Genomic DNA, 25,928 nt, shown 5'->3' on the forward strand with positions numbered 1-25,928 from the left:
GAAAGAGAAGGGAACAAAATCCCTTCCGAGTCAATTTTAGTTCCCCTCCAATGGTGAAGGGATTTGAAGGGGAGATAATATTTGTTAAAAATTTGGACTCAAATATTCTTCAATGTAATGTGAAATTAAATATTAGAAGGGTAAAAAGGTAAATTTACACTTCCCCTCCATTAAAATCCCTCTTCTCCCCTCATCGACCCAAACACAACACACATATAAAACTCACCCCCACCCCTACTTCCCTCATTTTTCCTTACCTCCATTAATATCTATCCTCTCCGTTGAATCAATCAGACCCTACAAAGCAAATCATCGACAAATCTCAGTTCATGACATATTTCAGTTTATCTATAACATGGAGAAGATATATATAACGCGTTTTGGTTTATCAATTTTCATTAGAAGTAGCAATTTTTTGAATTATTTGTTATTTTCTAATTATTAATACACATATATGAATGTATGGAAATGCATAAAATGTCAAGAGTCTGATTGTCGGTATTTTTTTTTATCAGAGTGATAATGGGATGGTTCCAGTATTCTCAGTTCCGCGGAATCTGATTGCAGAAAATCCGTTCACAAGCCTGCTCCTATGTTCTTGTTTACCATCAAGAGTTATGAAAGCTGACACGTCTGCTTTATCATGGTGCCAGCTAGTAACGGTCGAGGTAGCTATCTCTAGTCATGGATGAATATATCATTTTGTTTATGTAACATTCTTCAAGTTGGAATTTCAAGTTTGGAAAATCTTTTCCTAGGTAAAGACTATATTTGATTTATAGATTCTGAAAACAAGACTGGACTTGGCTGATTTACCAGCAAGCCAGCCGAAGGTTGGGTTATACTGAACCAGTCAAGTCAACAGAACCTGTTGGGTTAAGAACAAACTGAAAATTTCGTGTTTTAGTGACCTGACTGGCTCAGCTCTTAATAATTTGATCCAGTGGAATAGCACCACACATTTCAGTACAAGAAATGCTGCACATCGGGGATTTTGAGCCCGTGACCATCAGCTTGCATGGGAAGGGTCTCCAAAAGTGGCAAACTTGCTTGTTACTAGAATTAAATTGCTAGATATCTTTTAAATGACTGTAGCATAAATGATTTATTTTTATATTTTTAACCCGTTTAAGAGATGAGATATATAGTTTATGTAGAAACATATGAAACAACTAATGAAGAGAACTGTCTCTCTCTCTTCCTAACCCTAACTTCACTATTTAAGGGATATCTCAATGTGTACTTGGATATTAATGGATAATTTCTTCTGTAGAATTTTGTGAGGTTTGAGATTATTTTACATGTGCTATTTTGGTATGCATATGCAGTGGCTCGCAGCAGTCGAGCTGGGACTCTTAAAGGGCCGTCATCCTCTTTTGACAGATATAGATGTTACCATAAATCCCTCTAAAGGATTAACTCTTGCTGAGGAAGTTAGGTCAGATAAGAGTCCAAAAATTGGAAAATTGTTGGAATTTACTCGGTCAGATGCATTGAATGGATACTCTATTGACCCTACTAAAGATTTGCTTGAAGAAAGTAAGAATGATGCTAGCCTCCACTATAGCCCTCAACAAGATCTACAACGGAACTTTGAGCAGGGAGATATGAGCTTAGAGATAACAAATGGCCCATTACAGCAGACTAGCTCCACTGATAGGGATTTCATTGGAGAGGAGAATGTTGCATCAGTGGATACTGAACAGCATGTTCTGCAGACAGCCCAAGTAGTAACAAATATGCTTGATGTTACTATGCCTGGTACTCTAACAGAAGAACAGAAGAAAAAGGTACAGCATAAAGTTTTCTATTATCAGGTGTCATTTCTGTGTTTGGAGGTTGTTTTAGTTGTCTTACATTGATTTTATAATCTTTCCTGCTAATAGAAAAAGAGAGAGGGTGAGCATACAGATTTGACCTTTATGAGATGTATGTGGGGCATGTAGGGATGTCAACGGGGTGGGGTGTACTCTCCCGCTTCTCGTCCTTATCCTCCATACTACTCTCTGTCCCCATTTACCATCTCGGGGAGTTTTTCTCCCCCATTCCCATCCCCTCGGAAATTCCATAGTTCACAAAAAAAAAGTAAATAACTAACTAAAATTCAATAAAATTGGAATAAAAAAATGTATGAGTAAAAAAAGCATTATTTTAACTTAATAAAAATAATACTAAACTATATTTATAATATATACATACACATGTTTATAAGGAATTTATTGTAATTTTATTAGGGACAGAGACTAGACGGGGTGGGGGTGTGATCCTCATCTCCATAGTGCCTTCAAGGGAATTTTTCTTCGTCCCTGAGGGGATCCTCATGTTTGGGTGGGAATTGACACCATTAGGGGCATGGTCGTGGGGGAGGTTGTGAGGACTATAGATCTTATATATATATATATATATTTTTATGATAATTGCAATAGATGTCTGAACATTCATCATCTGTTTGAAGATAATTGCAATAGATGTCTGAACATTCATCATGTGTTTGAAGATAATTACTCCCAGTCTTAGTTTATGTAACCTTACAGATAAAGGTTTTAAGGCAAAGAAAAAAACTTCATTCATGTATGATGTATCTCATACTCAACGGTTCTTTTATACATAACAGAGATAGTTTTAGACAAGTTGGTTAATTTGTTTCATGCATGTTCTCAGTGACTGGACGTTTTATCAGAATAATTTGTCTGTAGTTATCCTCATTTTTGGCACAGGGTCACCTGATCTGTACTTTTTTTAATACCGTGTGATTTTAACAGTTTATCTAAATTCCAGGTTAGTGTTAAAATCTTGTAATTGCAGTTAGACTTGTAATAAATTTTCAGGTATTAACTGCTGTGGGTCAGGGAGAGACACTCATGAAAGCTTTGGAAGATGCTGTTCCAGAAGATGTTCGTGGAAAGTTAAAAGATTCTGTTACTGGAATTTTGCATGCACGGGGCTCTGACTTGAAGTTTGATAAAATTCTTGGTATTGCTCAGTCTCCTAATTCACCAGGTCAAAAGAACCAAGAAAAATTAACAGGAGCATCGAGTGCAGAAGTTAGGGAAGATCAGTCCTCTTCAGATCAGATGGAAAATATTGGTAGTTCTACAGATGACTCTGGTAACCTTCCCAGCGGCATGGGTGAGCCTGCAGAAGGAACAGAAACAGAAGTTATTCTAGAGGAGAAACATTCTACAAGTTTAGCTCCATCTCAAGAATCAAACAACGAAGTTGGTTCCTCCGTTTCTTCTAGGAAAGAAACTGGTGAGTCCAAAGACAATAATGATATGAACGAGGATTTAAAAGGACGTGTTCCTGATATGGATCATAGCGAGAAGGGATTAGAAACGGATCCTAAATCACATACTCCCAACCATCCTGATGGGGCAGGTGGTTCTGAGGCAGAAGCTATTACCAACCATCCTGATGAAGCAGGTGGCTCCGAAGTAGCAGCTGTTACTGAACAGGAAAGCCAAAACAGTGGAATAGCTCAACCAGACACAGAGAAAAATAATATCCCGAAGGCTGACCAGAAAAATTTGTCTAGTGATCAAAAGAAAACAGCATCAACTGATGCAAAAGAAGAGCCTCCTCCTCCTCCTATGTCCTCTGAGCACCAAACAGTAGAAAGGGAAGATAACGGTAATGAGAATAAAGATATCAAGAATATGCAGCAGCAAATTTCACCACAACCTAACTCTTCCAATTCAGAGTCTGGTGCCCCTGGCTTCAGCGTCTCTCAAGCATTTGATGCCTTAACAGGGATGGATGATTCCACCCAAGTGGCCGTTAATAGTGTTTTTGGCGTGATAGAAAATATGCTATCTGAGATTGAGAAGAGCTCAGACAATGAAGCTGGAGTCAATAATGGAAAAGATGTTGAACACAAGTTAGAAGAACAACAAAAAAGTAATGGCCAAAACAATGATTCCAACACATCTGGCAATCCTTCTGTAGATGATCACCATGATGGCATGTCCTTGAGGAATGATCCTTGTCATACGGAAGAACAACTAAAAAAGCTCAGCATAAGTAATGGAAGCGGTGTATGTGATTCTCAAAATGGTTACTCTAATGATCACCCAGTTAAGAAGGCAAGCAACACAAATAGTCAACTGATTGACAAAAGATTTCTCGTTGATGAATGGGATAGACACAGACATTTAAATAAGATGCCAGAGTTCATAGTCGCAGGTTCCTATGGGATTGGGAACTCTCCGTACAATAAATACCTCCGGAAATATCTTGTTTCAGATATTCCTACCAAGTCACTTGATTTAAACACAACAACTGCATTATTTCTTGACTATTTCCCAGAAGAAGGTCAATGGAAACTCCTTGAACAACAACCACAAAGTATGGAAATTGCTTCAGCTAATGCTGAAATTTATGATGGGGCTGGGAGCAAGATGAAGGCCCACACATCTGCAAAATCTTTGAATGAAAAACAGTGTATTGAACCACCATATGTGATATTAGATACTGAAAACCAACAAGAACTGGTTAGAGAGTACATTACTACAGACACTGGGAACAAAATGATTCATGCTGGTGATGAGAGGTCCGAAGAGTCAATCCAGTTTGTGAAAAACAAAGTACTAGATTCTTTGAAGTTAGAAGTTGGTCGCAAGCTGAATGCGGTGGAAATGATGAAAATGAAACCAAAGCTTACTCGAGATCTAGAACACGTGGCAAATGCAGTTTCACTGGCTGTCGTAACTAGCAACGGGAACCTACTATATTCTCAAAGTCAAGGTCACGATGTTGAGGGCTCTGTAGGAAAAGTTGCCACTCTTGACGGGGAGCATATCATTAGGGCTATTTCATCCTCTGTTCAGCAAACAACCTTCCTAAGAAAAGTGATGCCTGTTGGTGTTATTGTTGGATCTATCTTAGCTGCCTTGAGGAAGTATTTTAATGTAGCTCCACGTTTAGAAAATGGTCGGAGTAGATCTTTGGTCCATGATGATGGGGGGAAACCTGGCGAAAAGAATTATGTCTTTGTTAGTGCAACAGAGGCAGATCAAGTACCTGATGAGAAAATCAGTTTGGACCATCCCGTCAAGAAAGAGCTTGTAGAAAAGGTATTGGAAGATGCAAGCAAAAATACTGTCATGGTTGGTGCTGTTACAGCTGCTATTGGGGCTTCTGCGTTACTCATGCAACAGAAGGTATTGTTTCAGTCTCTTTGTATGCTTTCAGTGCTCTTGATGGACAGTTAATAACTCTGTGCAATAAGGGGGTCAAATGTATTTTGTCATTTTGTTTGTTTAACCGCTTTCTAGATATAGGTATGATGCTTATGTATGTCAGGGTCCATTGGCTTTTTCTTCAGAAAACTTGAATTAAAAATTACCTTAACATGTCTATTGTCTAGTTCCTCACATATTATCTCAATTGCAATCTATTCAATTGTGTGGTTGTTCGCTCATTATTTAGTTTTCTGTTGTTATGACCTGTTAGAATATTAGAAAATATCTTATAATATCTATTATATTATATTAGAGTATCTTGAGTTATTTCTTATGATCAATTTATAATCATAGAGATATCTTAGAATATCTTTCATTATTATTATGATTTATTCCTGATTTAGGATTGAGTCTATGTTTCTTTATAAATAGATATTAGTATTGAGTCTTTTGTAATCAAGTTAGCATAAAGCTATTGTCGATAATATTCAAACCCTTATTATTTTCTCTCATCCTTTTTTCTAAAATCCCACAACTTCGACATGGTATCAGAGCCTATTTTGATCCTCCTTGAACGATCCCACCTCTATACTGCTGCCACTATTACTAGAAAATTTTCCTGCGAACAGTGTCGTCATCTCCAGATCAGGTCATGCCTGAAAGCGCGTCGCCAAAAACCGTCACACACGCTGTTAATCTCTCATGCTAATCTGCCACCGCCGCCGTCTACTGCCGCCGCCGCCGCCATTTATTGCTGTCTGCTGTCGCTGCTAGAAAAGTTTTCCGACACAACCACTTCCATTGTGTGCGGAATCTCCCAATCTACACAACCAGTGCGCCTGCCGTCGTGGTTCCCTCACCGTCGTCGTCCTCCGCGGCACAATCAGCGCTGGCAAACTCGGTACTCCCGAACAAGACCTCAATGAGATCCGTCAACAACCCTATTCACGTAGCCGGCGCATGGAGCCTCACCACATCCTCGAAGAAGTTCAATCCTCACACAGCAATAACAACAACAATTACGGAGCTTTCGATATTTCGAAGATCCTCGTTGACGAAGGTGGTGATGATGAAAAGCGTGATCAAAAAACGCCTTACACGCTTGGACCAAAATCTCCGATTGGGATGAACAACGATCTGAATGGCTTTGAAAAAGAATAACCATGATTACCCTAATTTTACTAGACCGAATAAACCACATGTTCTTCTTGTTACTGGTTCTTTGCCAAAACCGTGTGAGAATCCCGTTGGTAATCATTATTTGTTGAAATCGATTAAAAACAAGATTGATTATTGTAGGCTTCATGGAATTAAAATTCTCTATAACATGGCTCTTCTTGATGCTGAGATGGCTGGTTTTTGGGCTAAGCTTCCTCTGATTAGGAAACTTTTGTTATCTCATCCTGAAATTGAGTTTCTACGGTGGATGGATAGTGATGCTATGTTTACTGATATGACTTTTGAAGTTCCATGGGAGAGGTATAAAGATCATAATTTTGTGATGCATGGTTGGAATGCAATGATTTATAACATTGGTAGTTTTTTGTTGAGGAATTGTCAATGGTCGCTTGATATTCTTGATGCTCAGAGGACACGTGTTGCAAATGCTTACTTCTCCTTGTTTATGGCCATTGGTAACATTCTTGGCTATGCAACTGGGGCATACAGTGGTTGGTACAACATTTTTACTTTCACACCTACCCCTGCATGCTCTATTAGTTTTGCAAATCTCAAGTCAGCTTTCTTTCTTGACGTTGCTTTAATTGCGGTCACAATGTACCTCAGCCTTGTGTCTGCTCATGAAGTGCCTCTAAGTTCAAGTAGGGCAGTGCATGCCGGAGAAGGGACAAGTAGTGCGGAAGAAGCTTTCATGTGGGAATTGTGTGGGACACTTAAATATTTTTCATTTCCTATATGGATTGTACTGTCTGTAACTGTTCTGACATGGATTGAATGGTTCTTATTTATTCACTTTGATATTGACTGGATGGATCAAGAAAGTTAGTGGTGATCCAAATGGAGGCCTTATTTATGATACTGGAGTTAGAATGGGAGCACTTGGTTTGTTGCTTAACTCAGTTGTTCTTAGAGTAACATCACTGCTTATGGAAAGGCTATGCAGGAAGCGGGGGGGCTGGTTTTGTGTGGGGAATCTCATATATCTTGATGACTATTTGCTTACTTGCAATGTTAGTATTAACCTATGTGGCAAATAGCATTGCCTGTGTAGGTAAAGGTCTACCACCATTAATAGGCATTATGGTCGCAATGCTAGCAATCTTTACCATTCCTGGGTTTCCACTGGAAATCAATTATAGTGTTCCATATGCCTTGATTTGGGACTTGGCCAATGGTTATTATTAATGGGTGTCCTGATTCTGAGAATAGTGGTCCCACAGATTGTCATGTCCTTGCGAAGTAGACCGTGGGATCATATTTTTGGTGGAGGAAACTCTCCAGCCTTTGTCGTGGCACCTGTTGTAGCCCTTATGAGTGGGTTCTTAGTTGACAAGTTTGGAAGATTTGCAATTCAATTGATGGGATTCTTCTTGGTGCATGATTATTCTCTCTTCGATTGTTCCGGATCTGTCCTTCAATTTTGATCAACGAAAATATGTGTCATTGTTCAAACAGCCGTTATCTCTTCTGTTTTGGACGCATTTTCTTATTCTATTGATCGATCACGACTTCCTTTCGTTAGAGTCGCACTGCGTCTTCTTCGGTGTTTGTCATGCAATTTAGTTATTATTAATAGATTATAATAGTGGCTTATATTCCCACCGACGATCATTTCGGTGGTGTCTCTTTTTCTACATATGAATTATATTAGTGATGACTTATTCCGTTGGTGGTTATTCTAACGGTGTCTTTTATTTTCATGACTTACTTTATCTTGGCAATTTTTCTCTGATGCACTGGCCTTGTCTTTCTCTCCTTGAAGTACACCTCTCTCTCGTTGAAGCAGATTCAAGTTTAAATATTTTAAGCCTCTATTAATATTGGTTTGAAGCTTCCAAATGCAGTTTTTTAGAAGAACGGAGCTTGCTTTGTTCAATTGCTTGCCATGAATTTCTCTCAAGCTGATGATCAATTAGGCTATCTGACTAGGCTATATTTATAACAATTTTCTCCGACTTCACATGCATCCCTGAGTTGCCTCTCCATCTTTTTTTTTATTTTGTGGAGCAAAACATTGTTTTGTTGTAGCAAGCTAAAGCTTAGTAAGCTTTAGCTTGAGGGGGAGTGTTAGAATATTAGAAAATATTTTATAATATCTATTATATTATATTAGAGTATCTTGAGTTATTTCCTATGATCAATTTATAATCATAGAGATATCTTAGAATATCTCTCATTATTATTATTATGAATTTATGATTTATTTCTGATTTAGGACTGAGTCTATGTTTCTATATAAATAAATATTAATATCGAGTCTTTTGTAATCAAGTTAGCATAAAGCTATTGTCAATAATATTCAAACCCTTATTATTTCCTCTCCTCCTTTTCTCTAAAATCCCACAACTTCAACATGACCCTTTCATATACTCAATTTACACTTTACTAAATTGTTCTGATTTATGATTTTTTCTCTATCAATTATTAAAAATTGAAAGAATCAACTTTATATTCAACTAACTTAAGTTGTGTAAATGAGAAGAAAGATCGGAAAGATGGGAGAAATACCAATTTGCTACTTCAAAATTTAACAGCCAGTTACTAGTAAAGAGAAGTATCTGGTTTTTTTTTTTACTTAAATTGCTCTGTTCTAGGATTCACAAGGAGGAAACGAAGCTTCTGAAAGCTCGAAAATGAAAGATTGCAAGCCAGAAGAACATGAGGAAGTCTCTGAGAAACAGACTAACATAATCACAAGCCTTGCTGAGAAAGCCATGTCAGTTGCTGGTCCAGTTGTACCGACCAAAAAAGGTGGTGAAGTGGATCAAGAAAGGTCAGAACACATATTTACCACTATATGCCACTGTCTTTTTCCTGTCTCAATAATTTGACACGCAGCTTCCCTTCCTCAACAGACTGGTTACGATGCTAGCTGATTTAGGACAGAGAGGTGGCATGTTGAGGTTAGTTGGAAAATTTGCTTTGCTATGGGGTGGTATACGTGGTGCAATGAGTTTGACAGACAGGATCATCTCAGTCTTGCATTTTTCTGAGCGTCCATTGTTACAGAGGTAACTTCAACCGGTGAATGTTCATTCCATTTTCTGTTTTCTTGCACTACTGCTGGTTCTGCCCTTTCCATTTTGGAATTACCTGGTAGAAAATAGAAATTGTGTTAATTTAGCCACGTTTATCATAATCATTTGCTAGTTTAGGCTTCCAGTTCAGACTTGACAATATTAAGTTTGAAAAACTATGATTTTGGGAAATCTATTGACTTCTCTTTAGTTTAGCAAATCTGTTTATTCTGCTATCAGAAGTGCTGCAAGAGCACAACTCAGATTGTGATAGGAAGACTATATTAAATACTTCTTCAATTCCACAATTCTTCTTAAATAATAAATATATATTAAGTGTCACATTAGCAAAAGAAAAATATCATAAAATAAGTGTCACTTTATATTTTCAATGTAACGTTTCAATTATATCCTTAAACTAATACTTTGTGCATCACTCCCAAATTAATTATACTCCACTGTATATTTCTAACAATGGTTAGCACCCAATAATCAATAAGGATAATTTTGTAAAATTGTTACTCTCTTTCATTCATTTACAATTTTTCTTAATCTATATGTAAAAATCTAAAGTGACACTTAATAGCGACGGAAGGAGTAAAATTCAAGGCTTCTATTACGCCTCTTTTGGGGTTAATCATGAGTGGTCTCGTTGTGCAATATAATTGAACTTTTTCAGTTAATTGGTTATATGAATATAATTAATCAATTTCAAAAAAATTAGAAAATTGTGGGTTGTTATCTAATATAATGGACATTTACTTTTGTGAACATAATACTCCCTCCGGTCTTGATTATAAGCAAAAATAACAAACTTCGCACTTATTAAGAAATTAATTGAGTGCAATTAATCTTCTTCGTATCATAAAAAAATTAAGTGTATTTTCAATAATCCACTTTATGAGAATTTGTTTCATAGAAATAACATTGTTATTAGAAAAATAAAATTTATATTAATTGAGAGGTATTTTAGGAATGACATTATTAAGGGAATGAAAATAGTCAAATTTGCTTATATTTGAAACTAATTTTTTATTTACATGAAATTTATATGTGAAGTTACTACCTTTGTTCCTTGTTCATTTTCGTTTTAAGGTTGTTTACACATACCAAGTAAACCATTAAATTTTGCTACTTTTGATGAAATTATTTATCTTTTTCTATAGTACCTTAACTATTTATTATCCCAATCCACTTATTTCTTTCTGCTATAAATAGTTATGGATAATTTTGACACAGCAATTTTTAGTACTACTTTGAACTTTGAAAACGATAAATAAAAAACAAATTTAAAGAAAAAAGATACTTATAAAGAATGGAGGAAGTAATTTTTTATTTGCATGAAATTTTATATGCTTTATCTACTTTGTAAAACATTGAATTCAACTGTTGGATTGGTTAATATCATTAAATAGTGGATGGCCTGTCACTGGAATTCTGGCAGGTATGTATGTGGGATCATAAAATGAAGGCCTGAATTTATTACTCTAGATATTCCTTTTTTGACACTTAATGATGGTTTTCTCTTATCATATATGCACATGTTGTTATATCTAGTGTGTGAATTACATCTTCTCAAACTGCACTGTTTTTCTCCTCTAGGATATTTGGGTTTGTTGGCATGATCCTTGTTCTATGGTCTCCTGTTGCTATTCCATTGCTTCCTACAATTGTTCAGGGTTGGACAACAAATAATCCTTCCAAAGTAGCCGAGTTTGCCTGCATTATTGGCCTGTACTCTGCTACAATGATACTTGTTAAGATATGGGGGAAAAGAATCCATGGATATGAAAATGCATTTGAACAGTATGGGCTGGACTTGACATCGGCACAAAAGGTAAAGCTTTGATAATAGTTTCAGTAGAGTATAATGGAGATTATTTTGGATATAATTCTTTAAGGTTGTCACTGTAATACTATCTTTTTTCTTTAAGTTGTTGAAGTGAGAAATGGTGCTTTGAAGTTTCTCAACTTGTTGGGAGGAGAAAAATGACAATAAATGCAGTACATAAAAAAATAAAATAAAGGTAGAAGCCCCCGTAAAACTTAAAAATATTATTAATTTATATTTATAATATGTATTGCATCCTCCATCACATTTGAAAAAGTGACTAGTCTTAAATTATGTCACGTTGGAAGATCATGAAGGTATTGATATTTTTCTTCAGTAATGCCCTAATTTATTATTATCTCAACCGACCAATACTCCCTCCGTCTTAATTTTTTTAAGTGTCATTTAAGGTAATACACACTTCTTAAGAAAACAGTTAGTATAAGGATTTCTGTTTGTAAAATAATGTGTTAAGACTAAAACATCCTAATGAAATGGAAAAGTAAAACATTATATTAATTATAGTACTTGAAAATCGTAGTAATAGTAGAGTAGTTATATAGATATGGTATTTAAATAAGGGTTTTGTTGGAAAAATAATAAATTTTGTCTTGGTATTCTTAAGTTGAGACAAATAACTTGAGACAGTGAAATATTCCAAACACAACACTAATAATAAGACGGAGGGATGTAATAATTAGTCCTACTACAATAATTTCAGTCATTCCACTCGATGTATTATTTTACATTCTTCTGTAGATGAGTAGACTGTACAGTTTAAAGATGAGTCCTTGATTAATAATTAATGGTATTTTATGCAAAAATAATTATTTTACCATGGAAATTAATATAATTAATAATTTTTTTAAGATGTTTGTTTTACCTTAAACGACAAATAATGTGATATATTGTCCAAGATTTTTTGAATAATTGATATTGATAGCATGCCAATTAATATTTCCAATTGTATTACATACTCAAGTAGCATATCAAGTATACACATAATATACAACGTATTTGACCAAGCAATGTACAAGTACTACAAATCGCTACCTGTACAAAAGAGTATTGTGTATTAGGTATAAATATGATCTGGACTTACTGGCTTCAATTGCATCATGGTTAATTTGGTATGTTCTTTGTTTTCTTTGGGGATGTTTGATGGTAGCTGCAGGAAAATATGAAATATTTATGGAGTATATTATTCTCCAGCACTAACTGTCTTGATTCATGAAAGAGAAGCTAATTTATGATCCTTGATGCAGTTAATTGAATATTTGAAAGGCTTGGTCTGTGGAGTCGTCTTCATTTTTTCAATTCATGCTGTGAATGCATTTCTTGGTTGTGCAAGTTTCTCTTGGCCTCATATTCTACCTTCTTTAGATGCCATGGCTTGGCTAAAATTGTATGGACAAATGGGTCTGCTAATTGCTCAAGGAATTGTTGTGGCAAGTGCTATTTCATTGGTGGAAGAATTGCTTTTTAGGTCATGGTTGCCCCAAGAAATTGCAGTTGATCTTGGATATCGTAATGGAATCATGATTTCAGGGCTAGCATTTTCTTTCTTGCAGAGGTTTGTCTTCTCTTTAGAATTATGTTTAGCCTATTTTGTTCATGCATTACACTTTGGGTTTTTCAGGACACTTAACTGCATTTACTATTTTTCTTTTCCCCAAGAAATCTTGTTAAAATCTCTCATTCTTTATTTTTCTTCTGTCTTTCTTTTTGTCCTTGTACGTTTGTTTATTTCAATTGAAAAATTAATTGAGAGACAAGAAGTGTTTAAAAGAGTAAATTAAGGAGAGAAAAGATGTGTGTGAAAGAATGAGATTGAGATGAGATATATAGAAGAGAAATATCAAAAAACAATTATTTTGGTGGATTGTCACACAATGAAAGTTGATCCAACACTCCTCAATACATGCAATAGGTCATTATTTGGGGAGCTCAAACACTCCTCAATACATGCAATAGGTCATTATTTCAATAGATTTTTAAGCCTGATGGATCGTCTTAAAATTTTATACTTGTTGGGGTTTTCAGGTCACTACAATCAATACCCGCACTTTGGCTTTTATCTTTGTCTTTGTCAGGTGCCCGACAGAGAAATGGTGGCAGCCTCTCTATCACTATCGGGCTACGTGCAGGGATGTTGGCGTCCACTTTTATCTTGGAAAAGGGTGGTTTTTTAACATACAATAATAAGGGAAACATTCCTCTTTGGATAATTGGGTCTCATCCATTTCAACCATTCAGTGGTTTAGTTGGTTTGGTATTTTGTTTATCATTAGCAATAATTCTCTACCCCAGACAGACTTCACAAAAAAGTGAAGCTCGGGAATAAGTGGCAAATTCATGGATAAGGGCATTACAGTTATAAATTTAGTGATGCAGCTTTTTATATGCCAAAGTTGGAAGTAGTTGGTACTTTGGGGGACGTTTGATTCTACTATACACAGTACAAGTTTTTCTTATAATGTTAATTAGGGAGTAAAGAATGGGGAAGATAGTAATTGAGGCATACTAAGAAAGATGACTCTTCGGAAAATTGAAGGCTTCAGTTCTTGCTAGTATCATGCAAAATGGACATGTTGAGAGGTAGGCACCAATGTGTCATAGGTTTCAGATTTAAGGTATGATGTACAAGGTCCTTTTTGTAAGTAGAAGGGTACAGATTTGTATAGAATAGTGTGTTCTGTTTTTGTACTTTATCAGCCAATCCAAGTATACAGTAGATATCTGTAAGTAGTTTCACTAGTTCTGTCATTATTTATCAGAACGTGTATAGTGTATACTGTATAGGACCCTAGGTGGGCATATCCATATTTGTTTTACACCTTTGCTTTCTACGTGCATGTTTGATTTCACAGTGGGATTAATAAAATCATGGTGATTATAATCTCAACTCGAAACCAAACATGCACGTATGTTTACCATTTTTAAAGGTATGTAATGTTATATTGTAACAATAAATCACTGAGTAACTCCAATATTTTAAAAATCAATAAGAATACATGTTACTTATTCAGTTATTTTAGCCCAAGGAACAACTAGCTAGTGGTGGCAAGATTTTCAGCATCCACTTGCTGGGAACTCTTTCATGGAGGGACATACATGGTCACTTATTGCAAAGTTAAAGGCTTTTTTATTATGTAGTTTCAGGCTTTTTATTTACAGAAATGTAGTTTCAGGCTATTATTTAGCGTTTCTTTTTCCTTGCATAAACACATACCAATCATGAAAAGCATCACATACAGATGAAATATGTGGGGTAAAATGTTTCAAGTTTTTGTTTGTTTGTTACAATTTGATGTATCAAGTTTTCTATGAATATGTTTGTTACTGTAGTATTATTTTTTCCTTGTTCAATTTCATACCAAACATTTTTTAGTTCACAATCAACATAATCCGTGAAGAGAAAGAAAGATCCCTACAGCATTTTGTTGCATGCACATTTAGTTACGGACAAATATTTACCTATTGAAATGCCGAATGATTAATGCATAGCAGACCTCGCACTCCCAATCAAAGTTTTTGTGGCTTGGATCTTTGCAGTGTATGTGGAATCACGAGCACACCTAGAAATTCTACAAAAATGAAGTTTTTTCTCCTCTCTAATTTCTATCCTCGGAAATGTATATTTCTTGTTCTTTATGGGGATAACCGGGAAAGAACTAATGCTCACAGGGCCCCAGTTTTAGTTGTTTGCTAGCCAAGGACTTCAAATGAGACAAGACAGCATGGAAGTCACGCGCATTTTAAAAGTAACAATAAAGAATATTACTTTAATGTATCTCCATTTGCTTATATATATACGTATAAAATTTATCTGTTTATAGCTAGTAAGATAATTTTCAAAATTCAGAATTTATAATTCCGAAAAAATAAAATATTATTTTATTAAACTATTCATTTTAATTATTGATCGATTTTTTATTATTGTTAATATAAAATATAATAATAATGTTTTGAAATTTTAAAAGTCAGTGCATATTAATAATTGTATAATTGAATGGTAGTATAAAAAAGATAATAATTTAAGTTGCATTAAAAATTATAAATAATATTTATTTTAAAATATTTTTTTTATAAAGTATGTATGACTCATTGGAAGACCGGAAGGAGTACATAATTTTATACTTGAAAAGTCATTTTTTTTCTTTTATAGTTTTGTTTACATATAAGATTAGATCCAATTTCATGATATAAACAAAATAAAAATAAAATAAAAAAATATTCCATTGTATGTGTATAAAGGAAGCAACCGAAAAAGGTTGGTAATTTATCTCTTTTCATTCATTGAATAAATGTGAGTTGGAACTACTACCACCAACAATATTATTTGGCTTTTCTCTCTTTCTGCCGATAATTGTTGGCTTTAATTGAAATACCTTAAAAGGGACAAACCCTTCGAATAGAGAAGCCCCAAAAAAACTCCTGAGTGTTTAATTTGTTTGTTTTTTTGGTATTATAACAAACTTATATGTCATTTGTCATTTATGATCCAACAACACATAAGCCCGGTTGAAAAGGACTTGCATGGCCCCTTGCACTCGTGGGTTAATTATACTTTTAAGCTATGAAAATTGACAATGACAATGGAATCTAAATTCTAACACCAAATTTTGCCCTCACTAGGGGTGGGTATCCTTTGATTTATTACTATTACTACTGAGCGTTTCTTTGTAGTTGTAGGTATTTATCTATTTTTTTTTACTATATAATACGAAGTTTCCAGGCGGTGTGACCAATAGAGCACACTGAATTTTTTCCTCTTAATCGAATCTTTTTGGATGTGCAAGAGTAGGAGATTGAACTCCTAAAAGGGCTAAATCCCTTACCACTTACACCAATTCATTATCGGTTGTATATATAATATATAAAGACGAAAAGGTGGAACAATAATTTGATAAAATAAAGTTGGAGTAGAATATGGACAGCAACAAAGTGAAGAAGGGGCACGGCTTAAAATTAAATTGATGGGCAAAACACCCTTCATTCAAGCTTCCCAATCACATTCAAATCATGCAAAAGAAAAATACATTCACTTTTCTCTTTATCAAAAAGCTTAATCAACAAAATCAAAATCATTCACATTATTATTTATAAAACTCAAAAGAAACAACTGACTCCAAATAAGATAATAAAAAGCCGGTTCCTCCATTTCTTCATGTAACTCTTCAAGCATCATATTTTTACTCCTCAACAGCTAGGGGCACCGACTCAGCCTGATTGAAAAAAAATGTCACAAAATACATTAGTAACTTTATAGAAACACTTTCTTTAATGATTTAAAATATAATTTGATGACATATTAGATTTTAAAATTACCAATTTGCGGTATTTGAGAGCATAGAACATCTCAAGATAACGGCGACTCTCAAGGCGGTCAAGGTTAGACACATGCTTCCAGAAACCATAGACACCAGTGAGTGTGAGAAGCCTCTGGGAGTAAATTTGCCATGTATACCTTTAAAGCAAAAAAGAAGAAAACAAAACAAGTTAATCACAATTCACACAACCAAAACATATAGATTGATGAGCTAATAGACACTGAAAAAGTGTTAAGCAAGCTTACTTCTCTTCAATACGTTTGAGACCACCCTGAGAGATTTTGTCCCAGTGAGATGGATCAACCTTGCACTTCTCAAAGAATTCAACAAGGAGATCAGCGGCGCGTTCGCCGTGGTAAGGATCAATGTGAAATCCAGATTTTCCATGAACAATAATCTCAGCAGGACCACCATTTAATGTTGCAAATGTTGGCAAACCACAACCCATGGCCTCAACAACTGTCAAACCGAAAGCTTCATACACAGCAGGCTGCACGAAAGCTCCCTTCGTGTCGCAGATCACACGGTACAGCTCTCCGTTTCTAACACGGTTCATCTGAGACGAAATCCATCGGAATTGTCCATTCAGCTTGTAGGTGTCGATCAAGGCGTACATCTTCTTCATCTCAGCTTTCTCTTCCAAGTCCTTTGACTCCTTCCTCCTGTCTCCGGCAACAACAACAAGGTTCACCAACTCACGAAGCTTGGCGTTCTTGCCGTACCATTCCACAAGTCCTGAAATGTTCTTCACACGGTCCAACCTTGCCATGGTGAAGATAATCGGCTTGTTGCGGTCCTTCAGTACACATCTGTCACAATGGAATTGCATTAGATTATATATGAATGTTTCATGCTACAATGAATAAGAAAAATGAGAGGTAGAGAGAAACTCACATGTGTTCTTCATTCTCGACTGTGCTATAAAGAAGCTCTTCGATTTCAGGGTGGAAGGATGTCAATCTTCGGCTAGTTTCGGTGTAAGGGAAGTAAATGGTCTCATCAGCTCCTGGAGACACAATGTTGAACTTTGGATCAAAGACATCGATACCGTGGACAACACGGTAGAGTCCTGGAAGGGTGAAGGCAGTGTGACTCTCATACTGTCCAACAGTATCCTTGCTGTACAAATAATAATACAACAATTTCGGTGAGTCTGTTAATCAAATAAATAAAATTGCTAAAAAAGGTAAACAACAAACAGATAACACACCTTCCAGCAATCTCTTGGAAGGTACTTGTGATGATGAAATCTGTGTGGTTCATTGCAAAGAGATCAGCTGTAAATTGGCAGGAGAAGTGATACTTCTCTTCGAATTTTTTCCAGTAAATATCGGATTCGGGATATTTCGTCTTCTCAAGTGCATGCGCAATGGTACACTGTAATAATGGATAAAGGAAAAACATTAGGCCATATCATAATCAACAGAAGATTTCAACTTATAACTAGAAAGTGTTCATAGACACAAACCTGAGTGACACCTAATTTATGTGCCAACAAGGAAGCAACAATGTTTCCATCACTGTAGTTTCCAACAATCAGATCTGGTTTTCCTTGCAATTCTTTGGCAAGCTCGTGAGCAACATCCTAATGACAAAATACATATAATTGGACTTAAATGTTAGATTATAAAATTGAAAAAAATAAATAAACATCAAAATGTTTGAAAAGTGTTAGGATTATAGATCAAAGTTATACCTCAGTGTAAGTTTCTAGATATGGCCAGACTTCGAATCGTGAGATCCACTTGCGAACAATTCCCTTCTCGTTTCTGAATGGAACTCGAAGAATGTGGCAATGCTCGGTTCCAAAGACCTTCTCAAGTCGTTGGCCACAAGTAGTTCCAACTGCATCAGGGAGAAGACGAGTGATCTGTATTCCAATCACAAGTACCAATTAGAGAAATATACATACACAACATTCAAACTATGAACGTTACAACTAATATATTATAACATTCACCTATAGAAAACATAAAACTATACTATGACTTACAATGAGAATTCGAGGGACGATATCCAAGCCTTGTTGCTTAATGCGATGGAGCATCTCATTCTCCAAGGCACGAACTTGATCCAAGATGTAAACAACCTAGATCGAAGATCAAGTAAAGCTTGTGAGTTAAACTTGATAAGTATAACGGTATGAGATTCTCACAACCAAAACATTTCATTTCGTGTGAAACTAACCTGGCCACCGGTATCAGGGTATCCTAAGACATTATCTTGAGCAAAGTAACCATGAGGAGAAAGAATGACAACATTGAACACCATAGGGATTCTGTCAAGGAATGTCTCAAGGGTGCAAGGGTCAGGAGCCTCAAGAAGATCCAAGAGAAGTTGAATGGACTCGAGGACACGCTCGGCGGTGTCACCCCAACCTCTCTCCAATCCAATCTCTTGGAACCTGTGTTCAAATTCTGAGTATGGTGTTTCAGGAGCAAGTGTGGCTAGATACTCTTCAGCTTTCCTCAGCACATGTTGAAGACTATCGGGGTTTTGAATTCTGTCATTCAACATCAATGTCTACAGATGTAAAACAAAAACATTGTCAGCAAAATCAAAGTAAACTCACAAGAACACTACTGGATAAGTATATGCTATTAAGTGGTTAGACATTAATGTTGAAATCAACTAATGTAGTATTATCTTAAACAAAGATTTACTAATAATATATTACATTTGTACTTCAGATCTGGTTATTAGACATAGTCCAAACATGGAAGTGGATATTCAAGGTCAGATAACCTTTGGTATTGAGCGCGGTCATGCCATATTGTGGAAAAATGCAGACGCAATTGCAGAATCAAAACACTATATTTTGACCGCAATTGCAATTAAAAACCACAATTTAGAACTACAGGTCAATCAATTTAAGTAAAGAATATGCCTGAAAAAGCAATTTCACTACCATGCAAGAGAAAAAAAGAATTAAATCAAGAGCAAGATATAGATAGATACCTTTCCCTTGTAGCTGTGAAGTCTGAGGAATTCAAGAAGTGGATGTAAACTCTCCTTGTCATGGAAGAGTTTAGCAGAAAGGTGACGGTTGAGGAATTGGACACCATTTCCAATTGACTTGTTGAGAGTGGGACGAGGGAAAGATGCAGTAAATGGTTCAAAGTCCAACTCAAGCACAAAGTTTCCATTAGCACTGCAACAAGAGTAAAAGAAGCATTAGTTAATAGTAATTTGTGTAACATCACAAAACCCTAAAAATAAAATTGGGTTTATTAATTTATTACCTTCCATCAACAAGTTCTTCCTTGAATTTCAAAAACTCAGCAGGTTGCAATTCTTCAACAACAAGAGCATGCACATTCACTCTCAGATATTCCCAAACACCAGGCCTTGGTCTAACAGCTAGAGCAACCCATGGTGGCAAAACTATTGCTTCCTAAAAAGTTATAACAAAAATCAACAAACCCTATTAATTATATACCTTGCATATTACTTCATCAAAATAACTTAACTACTATGGTAAATGGCATGGTTTCTTGCTCCACTAAAATAAATTAAGCATTTATTGCATGGTTTCTTCAAAAAAAGATATTGATAAAAAAAAGTTACCTGTGTGGATCTCAAAACTTCACCAAATGCACCATCAGTCAACTTCTGTCTAGGCTCCTCAGGAATTTCCTCAAACTCAGCAATGATTTGGTGATGTTGCAGGATTCCCTTTCCCTTTGCTTCAATCCTTTAAAAATCCACAACATTTAAAAAAAATTGAGCTAAAACCCACTATCTAAAAATAAGTGTAAACATAAAACAACAATGATCTTAATTAAAACTTTATAATAAAAAAAATGATGATGAGTTACCTTGATAGAAGGGCCAAAATTTCATTTCTATTAGCAGTTAAGGTTTCATCAATCCTCTCACGGAGACTGTGAACTCGAGTCAAACGATCCGTAGCCATTGGCTCACAAAATCAAACTGAAAAAACTTCAACAAAAATCAGAGTTAGTAACAGATCAACAATAATACAAAATAAAAACAAACACGCTTAAAAGAAGAAGAAAAAAAAATTAAATCAATAATAGTCAATAACTCTGTCTCTAATAGTCAATAACACAAAGTCACAAACAAGAAAAAAAAATGAAATTTTATTCTAAAAAAAAACTGGATTAGATTTCAATTTTCAAAACCCACTACCAACCACCTGTCCATTAAAATATTAATAATCTTCAACTAAGATTTCAACCGTAAACAGTGCACGAGAATAATTTCCTTTTTTTATTTTATTTTTTGCAATGTAATAATCTTTTTAATTTTAAATAACAACATTATTAAGCGGAAAAATATAAAAACAAATTCAACTTTCCGTTTCAGGCTTAAAAAACCTGATAAGCCAGTGTTTATCTTAAAAATTAAAAAACAAAATTATTTACTAATGAGAAACCAACAAAGAAACCTCATTATTTACAAAGTTTTAATTTTTTGTTTTATGTTTTTTATTTAATCAAGGCCATGCATTTTTGGCATGATGTTCCTTGAACCAGTTTTAAGATAATTCAGCATACCGACAGAACCTTGTTCCTAGTAACATTAAAAGAGTCTAAAGAACAAAATTTATAAGTAAAATTCAACTAAGACTAAAAACTCAGCACCCCATTTTCATGTGAGAAACTAGATCAGGTTTATGGTATAGAGTTTGATCTAGTGATCACAAAAGAAACAACATGCAAAGGTGGTAGATCATGGTGACGTGGCAATGATGTTGTAAACAGAACAGAGAAACAGGGGAGAAACAGAACAACAAAGAAGAAGAAAAAAAAAAAACAGAATAACAAAAAAAAAAAAAAAGAATAGTATACCTATGAAAACAGAATAAACGCAAAAAAGAGAGGGGGTGTATAAAGAGAAGGAATGAATGAATGGAAAATGAAGTGGTGGCTAAGTCAATTTATAGGACAAGAAGTGAGAAGCAGAATGGGAATTTCACATGCTGAAGTGGAAATTAATTAATTAAGGGGAATTATTTTATGATTTAAGACATTCACCAAAGGTCAAAAATAAATTATCCATCTTTTTCTTACTCTCCAAGCCTATATAAATTACCTGGCTTAGTTAATGAATGCTAATCGAATATTAAAAGTATATTCCTTTCTAAATTGAAATTGAACTAGAATCTGCATTCTTTTAGCCAATACTAGTACATAAAGTACGTGTTAATTTTTATTTTAGGTAAGGATATATATACTTATATTGTACAAATTTTATCTGAATAAGATTTACTGCAATGAATTTTTTTTTTAACAGTAATATTTCATTTGTTGCCAAATTTAATTTCTTTTTGTGCAAGTTGGATAAGACCATTCTCTTTTCCGTTTATAAAGGATAAGACCTTTCTTTAATGCAGAATATATAAGTCATTTTTTTTCATATTGAAAGAAAAATTGACGGAAACAATATCAAAATTTTCAATATTTCTTTTTTGGTAAATTTTTAATATTTTAGTTAAGAGATGGAGACTAATTACTTAAGTTGATAAAATATATTTAGCATGTTAGTTTTTATATAATACTCTTTTATATAAATTGGTTTAATTATGATCGAGATTTTTAGTGTGTGTAATAGATATTTTAATTATCTATTATCAAATTGTCTAAATTGTCGGATTCAATTGATTGATTTATTGATCTATTTAATGACTATTTAGTTAATCTCAATTATATTATGATCTAAGTAAATTATATATGGATAATATTTTTTCATTGAAGTTGAAATATTTTTTATCGTTGAAAATGTTAAATTAATTTATTCATTCATCATTATAGTTGTCTGTAAATATGTCTACAATATACTTTTCTTGGTGAAAAAATTAAATTGTCTTTTATTGTAAGATAAAATAAAATCTATAATGGCTTCAATGGTTCAGGTGCATTATAGTGTTCGTCACAAGCAAAGACTTTCTTGCTGTTGTTATATCTAATTTAGTTTTTGCTTACCTACTAAACCCCATTACTCAATTTAAAAATTACATAAAAACATTACTCTAGTTATTGGATTTTTAGTCTGACCCCGCCCTTTGCTAGTTACAATTGAGTAATTTATTTATGTAATATGATTGTAGTGATATATAGTGTGCAGATAATAATATTATAAACAGCACTAAGAAGCAAATAACTAATTATATATTGCAGCCGTAAGAGATACTTAATAAAAGAATATGCTCCAAATAAAATAAGTCAACAAAGTAGCCAGTGATGATGACTTATATGTGACAATTTACCCCATGCAAACGTCGAAAATACCAAGAACTGGCGTTGCAAATTATATAAATATGGATATTTCTATTTTATAAACATCAAGTTGCTACATTGAAATGACAAATCCCGGAGGAGGAAACAAGGCAAATACAATAAAAGAAAATAATGAATGCAAACAAATAAAATTCAATTAAATGGAAAATAGCTAAGAATTATTATGAATATAAAATATCTAAGAACAAAATTCATTTCAAAAGACCATTTTACTGACTCGATAATGTCACTTATTAATTTATATTTTTTAATGTCGTATTTATTACAGTGTACAATATTATTCATAGATTTCTAATAACTCACATTAAATCAATCACTTTGATATAGAATTCTATAATAGAATAAATATTTAAAATGAATTTTTAAAATTGGAGGTTATATCAACATAATGCTCCTTATTTACTAATATTTTAAAATAATTTTTTGAATCGTAAAATATTTATCAAATTTATCTTTATGTTTAAATTTATTGTTTAATATATCTTTGACATTAATCATCTAGCATATATTTGTTATTGTGGTAGAAAATATTAAATATGTGTTAAAAATCTATTTAAAATATACTTAGATTTTTGGAACGGAAGAAAACAAGCGCCTATAATTCAACCAAACATACTATATATTAGTTTTAAATTCGTTTTAAACATTATTCTAAAAAAGAATTGTTTTTTATCTTTAACAATTTAATGTCATTATAGTTTTTATAAATATCAATGGAATACATATTTGATTTAAAATTATAATTTAAAAAATCATTATGAAATATAATAATATGAGAAAATTAACCTATCATTTACTCTTACATTTTTAATAATTAATTTTGTTATTTGGTTCATGATAATATGGTTAACTCTTCTCCTATTTTTACTTCTATTTATGAAACAAGTTACATTAAATGAGAAAAAAGAAAATAAATATCATCACCAAGCACGCATACCAGAAGAAATTCAATTTTTTTAAAGATAATTCGAACAAGTGTATTAAAGATACTTTATTTTGAAAAGATTAAATAATTATTTTGATTATTGTATAAATATGTTTTGTATGTGAGGCGATATTACAATAACTTTTAAATATTTATAATTATTAAAAGAAAATTTAAATTTATTTTTTAGTTATTTTGATCCTTTAATTTGTCTTTAGTTAATCAATTTATTTTTAGATTGTATTTTGGGTTGGTTAACTTAATTTATAATTTTTTTTTAACAAAAGCAATTATTAAAGACATATTTACAACTATAATAAATTCAAAAATTATAGTCACCATGACTCATATTTACTCTATTCGATAAAATTAACCGGAAGCTTATACCTTATACCCGATAGCTTATTGCTTACTACTTATTACTAATAGCTATTAAATTAATTGAGTATTTAATAAAATTAGTAGTTCAATTAATTTAAAAATATAAAATGATATAAAAGAATATTAATAATTAAAAATAAATTTTACCAATTAATATTTAAAATATTTTAAATTAATAATTTAGATTTTATTTTTTATTAATTTTAAATTTATCAATCTGATATTTATTTATTTATTTTGAAATAAAATAAAAAGTAAATTAATTGCATTAAAATTATAATAAATAAATTATTGTTTAAGCATATTTATTTATTTATTTAACTAGTTTACTCATTTAAAATTATAATATATAAATTATTTACTGAAAGATTTAAAATTATAATAAATAAAAATCTTTAAAATAGTATAATAAAACTAAAATTTAAAAATAATAATGAATTATAAACTCATATATTATTAGAATTAGTTTATAAGTAAATATTATAAATTTATAGATTATTATTAGTTTCGAAGAGAGTTATAACTATAAATTATCAAAAACAGTTGTTAGAATTGAATTACTAGATATATATTAGGCAGTGTTTCTGGAAGAGAGGCAAATAATGATAATTACTTAGTTGTGCCAGCTAAGCTTGCCGTGGTTTTCCCGTTGTTTTCACAAAACGACTTTTCTGCGTTACAGGCATAGCTACCGGCTTTATCTGACTCATTACTTGTATTTTTTAATTCGTATCCTTATCCACTTTACCCAACCTCTCTTATTTTCTTTTTAATTATGTCTATTCTTATTTTCATTAATTTATTCTCTTTCCGTACTAAATAATGTATTTATTTAACCATCTTTATTTTGTTGTGTGGTTTCTATACTATTTGACTCCATACTGTTGTCTCAACCGCTAAACTGCTCATGGGTTTGTCTATACTAATTAATTAATTAATTAGGGAATCGTTACATGAAAGTGTTACCAACATTATTCAATTAGTATTCAAAATCCTTTGCCTTTTTGTTGCTTCTATCAAAATATTTGGTTTTGGTTGTAAAAAAACCCTCTGTTTTTATACTTTTATTAACTATATTCAATCATTTAAATTGATAAAATTAAAGTCGTCCAAATTTATAACATTCAAATGAATTGCATAAATAAATAAAATAACTACAAGTGTAACAAAACTAAAGTTCGCAAAACACATGTATCTAAATTATAATTTTAACGTATTACAATAATTTGTTAAATTTGTTATGAATTGAACATCATATTTTAATCTGAATCAAATAAATATTGCAATGAAACAAGAAATCAAACAACGTCACACAAAAATAAAATAATGAACAAAACAATATCGTGACTCATGTTCAACCAACGAAATTACAAACAAAACAAGAATTAAATTACAGATTCTAAACTTTTGTGTGTGGAGGCTTTTGGATGACTGAGTTCCTTCGAAGACTAACTTGGTTCAACATGGTGCAATCCCAATTGAGGCTAATTTGTGCTCAGGAGCCTGAGTGTGAGGAAACATTATTACACCTCTCCTTAGATTGTTCTCTTTTTTGAGTTGTGTGGAAGTTGATCATTTAGTGATTTGGCGTCTTTGTTGCATTCTCGAAGGAGGTTTATCAATATGATTTGTTCTTCTTTGTTTTAGTGTTAGGCGACAAGCTAAATCGAGAAATATTTATTGTGATTTGAATGATGTATGTTTGATTATTTGACAAATTATAAACTATGTTGTTTTTAAATATATTGCATTCAATTTGATAATCGTGGTTGAACAAATCAAATTTTGTCGAGGTGGTGATTACAAGTCCAAAGTAAAG

The 25,928-nt window shown here is 33.1% G+C and overlaps 2 protein-coding genes and 1 pseudogene across 5 annotated transcripts in view; 2 read left to right on the forward strand and 1 right to left on the reverse strand.

The window, feature by feature from the left end:
• The window catches only part of LOC101493992 (uncharacterized), an 18,577-nt gene extending 4,342 nt beyond the window's left edge, over nt 1–14,235 (forward strand). For 2 of the 3 annotated variants that reach the window (XM_004507975.3, XM_012717923.3), the window contains exons 4-11: nt 516–668; nt 1,329–1,790; nt 2,829–5,159; nt 8,954–9,132; nt 9,215–9,370; nt 10,979–11,213; nt 12,473–12,780; nt 13,251–14,235. In XM_004507975.3, coding sequence (XP_004508032.1) covers nt 516–668; nt 1,329–1,790; nt 2,829–5,159; nt 8,954–9,132; nt 9,215–9,370; nt 10,979–11,213; nt 12,473–12,780; nt 13,251–13,551 — 4,125 coding nt within the window. In that variant the 3' untranslated portion in view covers nt 13,552–14,235. Of the gene's footprint in view, nt 1–515; nt 669–1,328; nt 1,791–2,828; nt 5,160–8,953; nt 9,133–9,214; nt 9,384–10,978; nt 11,214–12,472; nt 12,781–13,250 lie in introns of those variants that run through there. The other variant, XM_073363851.1, reaches the window with a different exon arrangement.
• Nucleotides 5,833–8,947, forward strand: LOC105852454 (uncharacterized; annotated as a pseudogene).
• Nucleotides 14,236–16,155: 1,920 nt separating the features above from the next.
• LOC101494314 (sucrose synthase) lies at nt 16,156–21,483 on the reverse strand. 2 transcript variants are annotated; one of them, XM_012717924.3, is made up of 14 exons: nt 21,355–21,483; nt 20,359–20,473; nt 20,108–20,234; nt 19,783–19,934; nt 19,499–19,691; nt 18,728–19,063; nt 18,534–18,629; nt 18,237–18,410; nt 18,009–18,125; nt 17,751–17,917; nt 17,435–17,659; nt 16,786–17,349; nt 16,539–16,677; nt 16,156–16,435 (listed from the first exon to the last, which is right to left on the reverse strand). In XM_012717924.3, the coding sequence occupies exons 2-14, from the start codon at nt 20,454–20,456 to the stop codon at nt 16,403–16,405; spliced, it is 2,421 nt and encodes an 806-aa protein (XP_012573378.1). In that variant the 5' UTR covers nt 20,457–20,473; nt 21,355–21,483; the 3' UTR covers nt 16,156–16,402. The 2 variants fall into 2 exon arrangements, with proteins under 2 accessions (XP_012573378.1, XP_004508035.1); XM_004507978.4 differs by having other exon boundaries at nt 20,359–20,482; nt 21,355–21,469.
• Nucleotides 21,484–25,928: the final 4,445 nt, after the last annotated feature.

Source organism: Cicer arietinum, chromosome 7 (assembly GCF_000331145.2).
Source record: "Cicer arietinum cultivar CDC Frontier isolate Library 1 chromosome 7, Cicar.CDCFrontier_v2.0, whole genome shotgun sequence".
Classification (NCBI taxonomy): Eukaryota; Viridiplantae; Streptophyta; class Magnoliopsida; order Fabales; family Fabaceae; genus Cicer; species Cicer arietinum.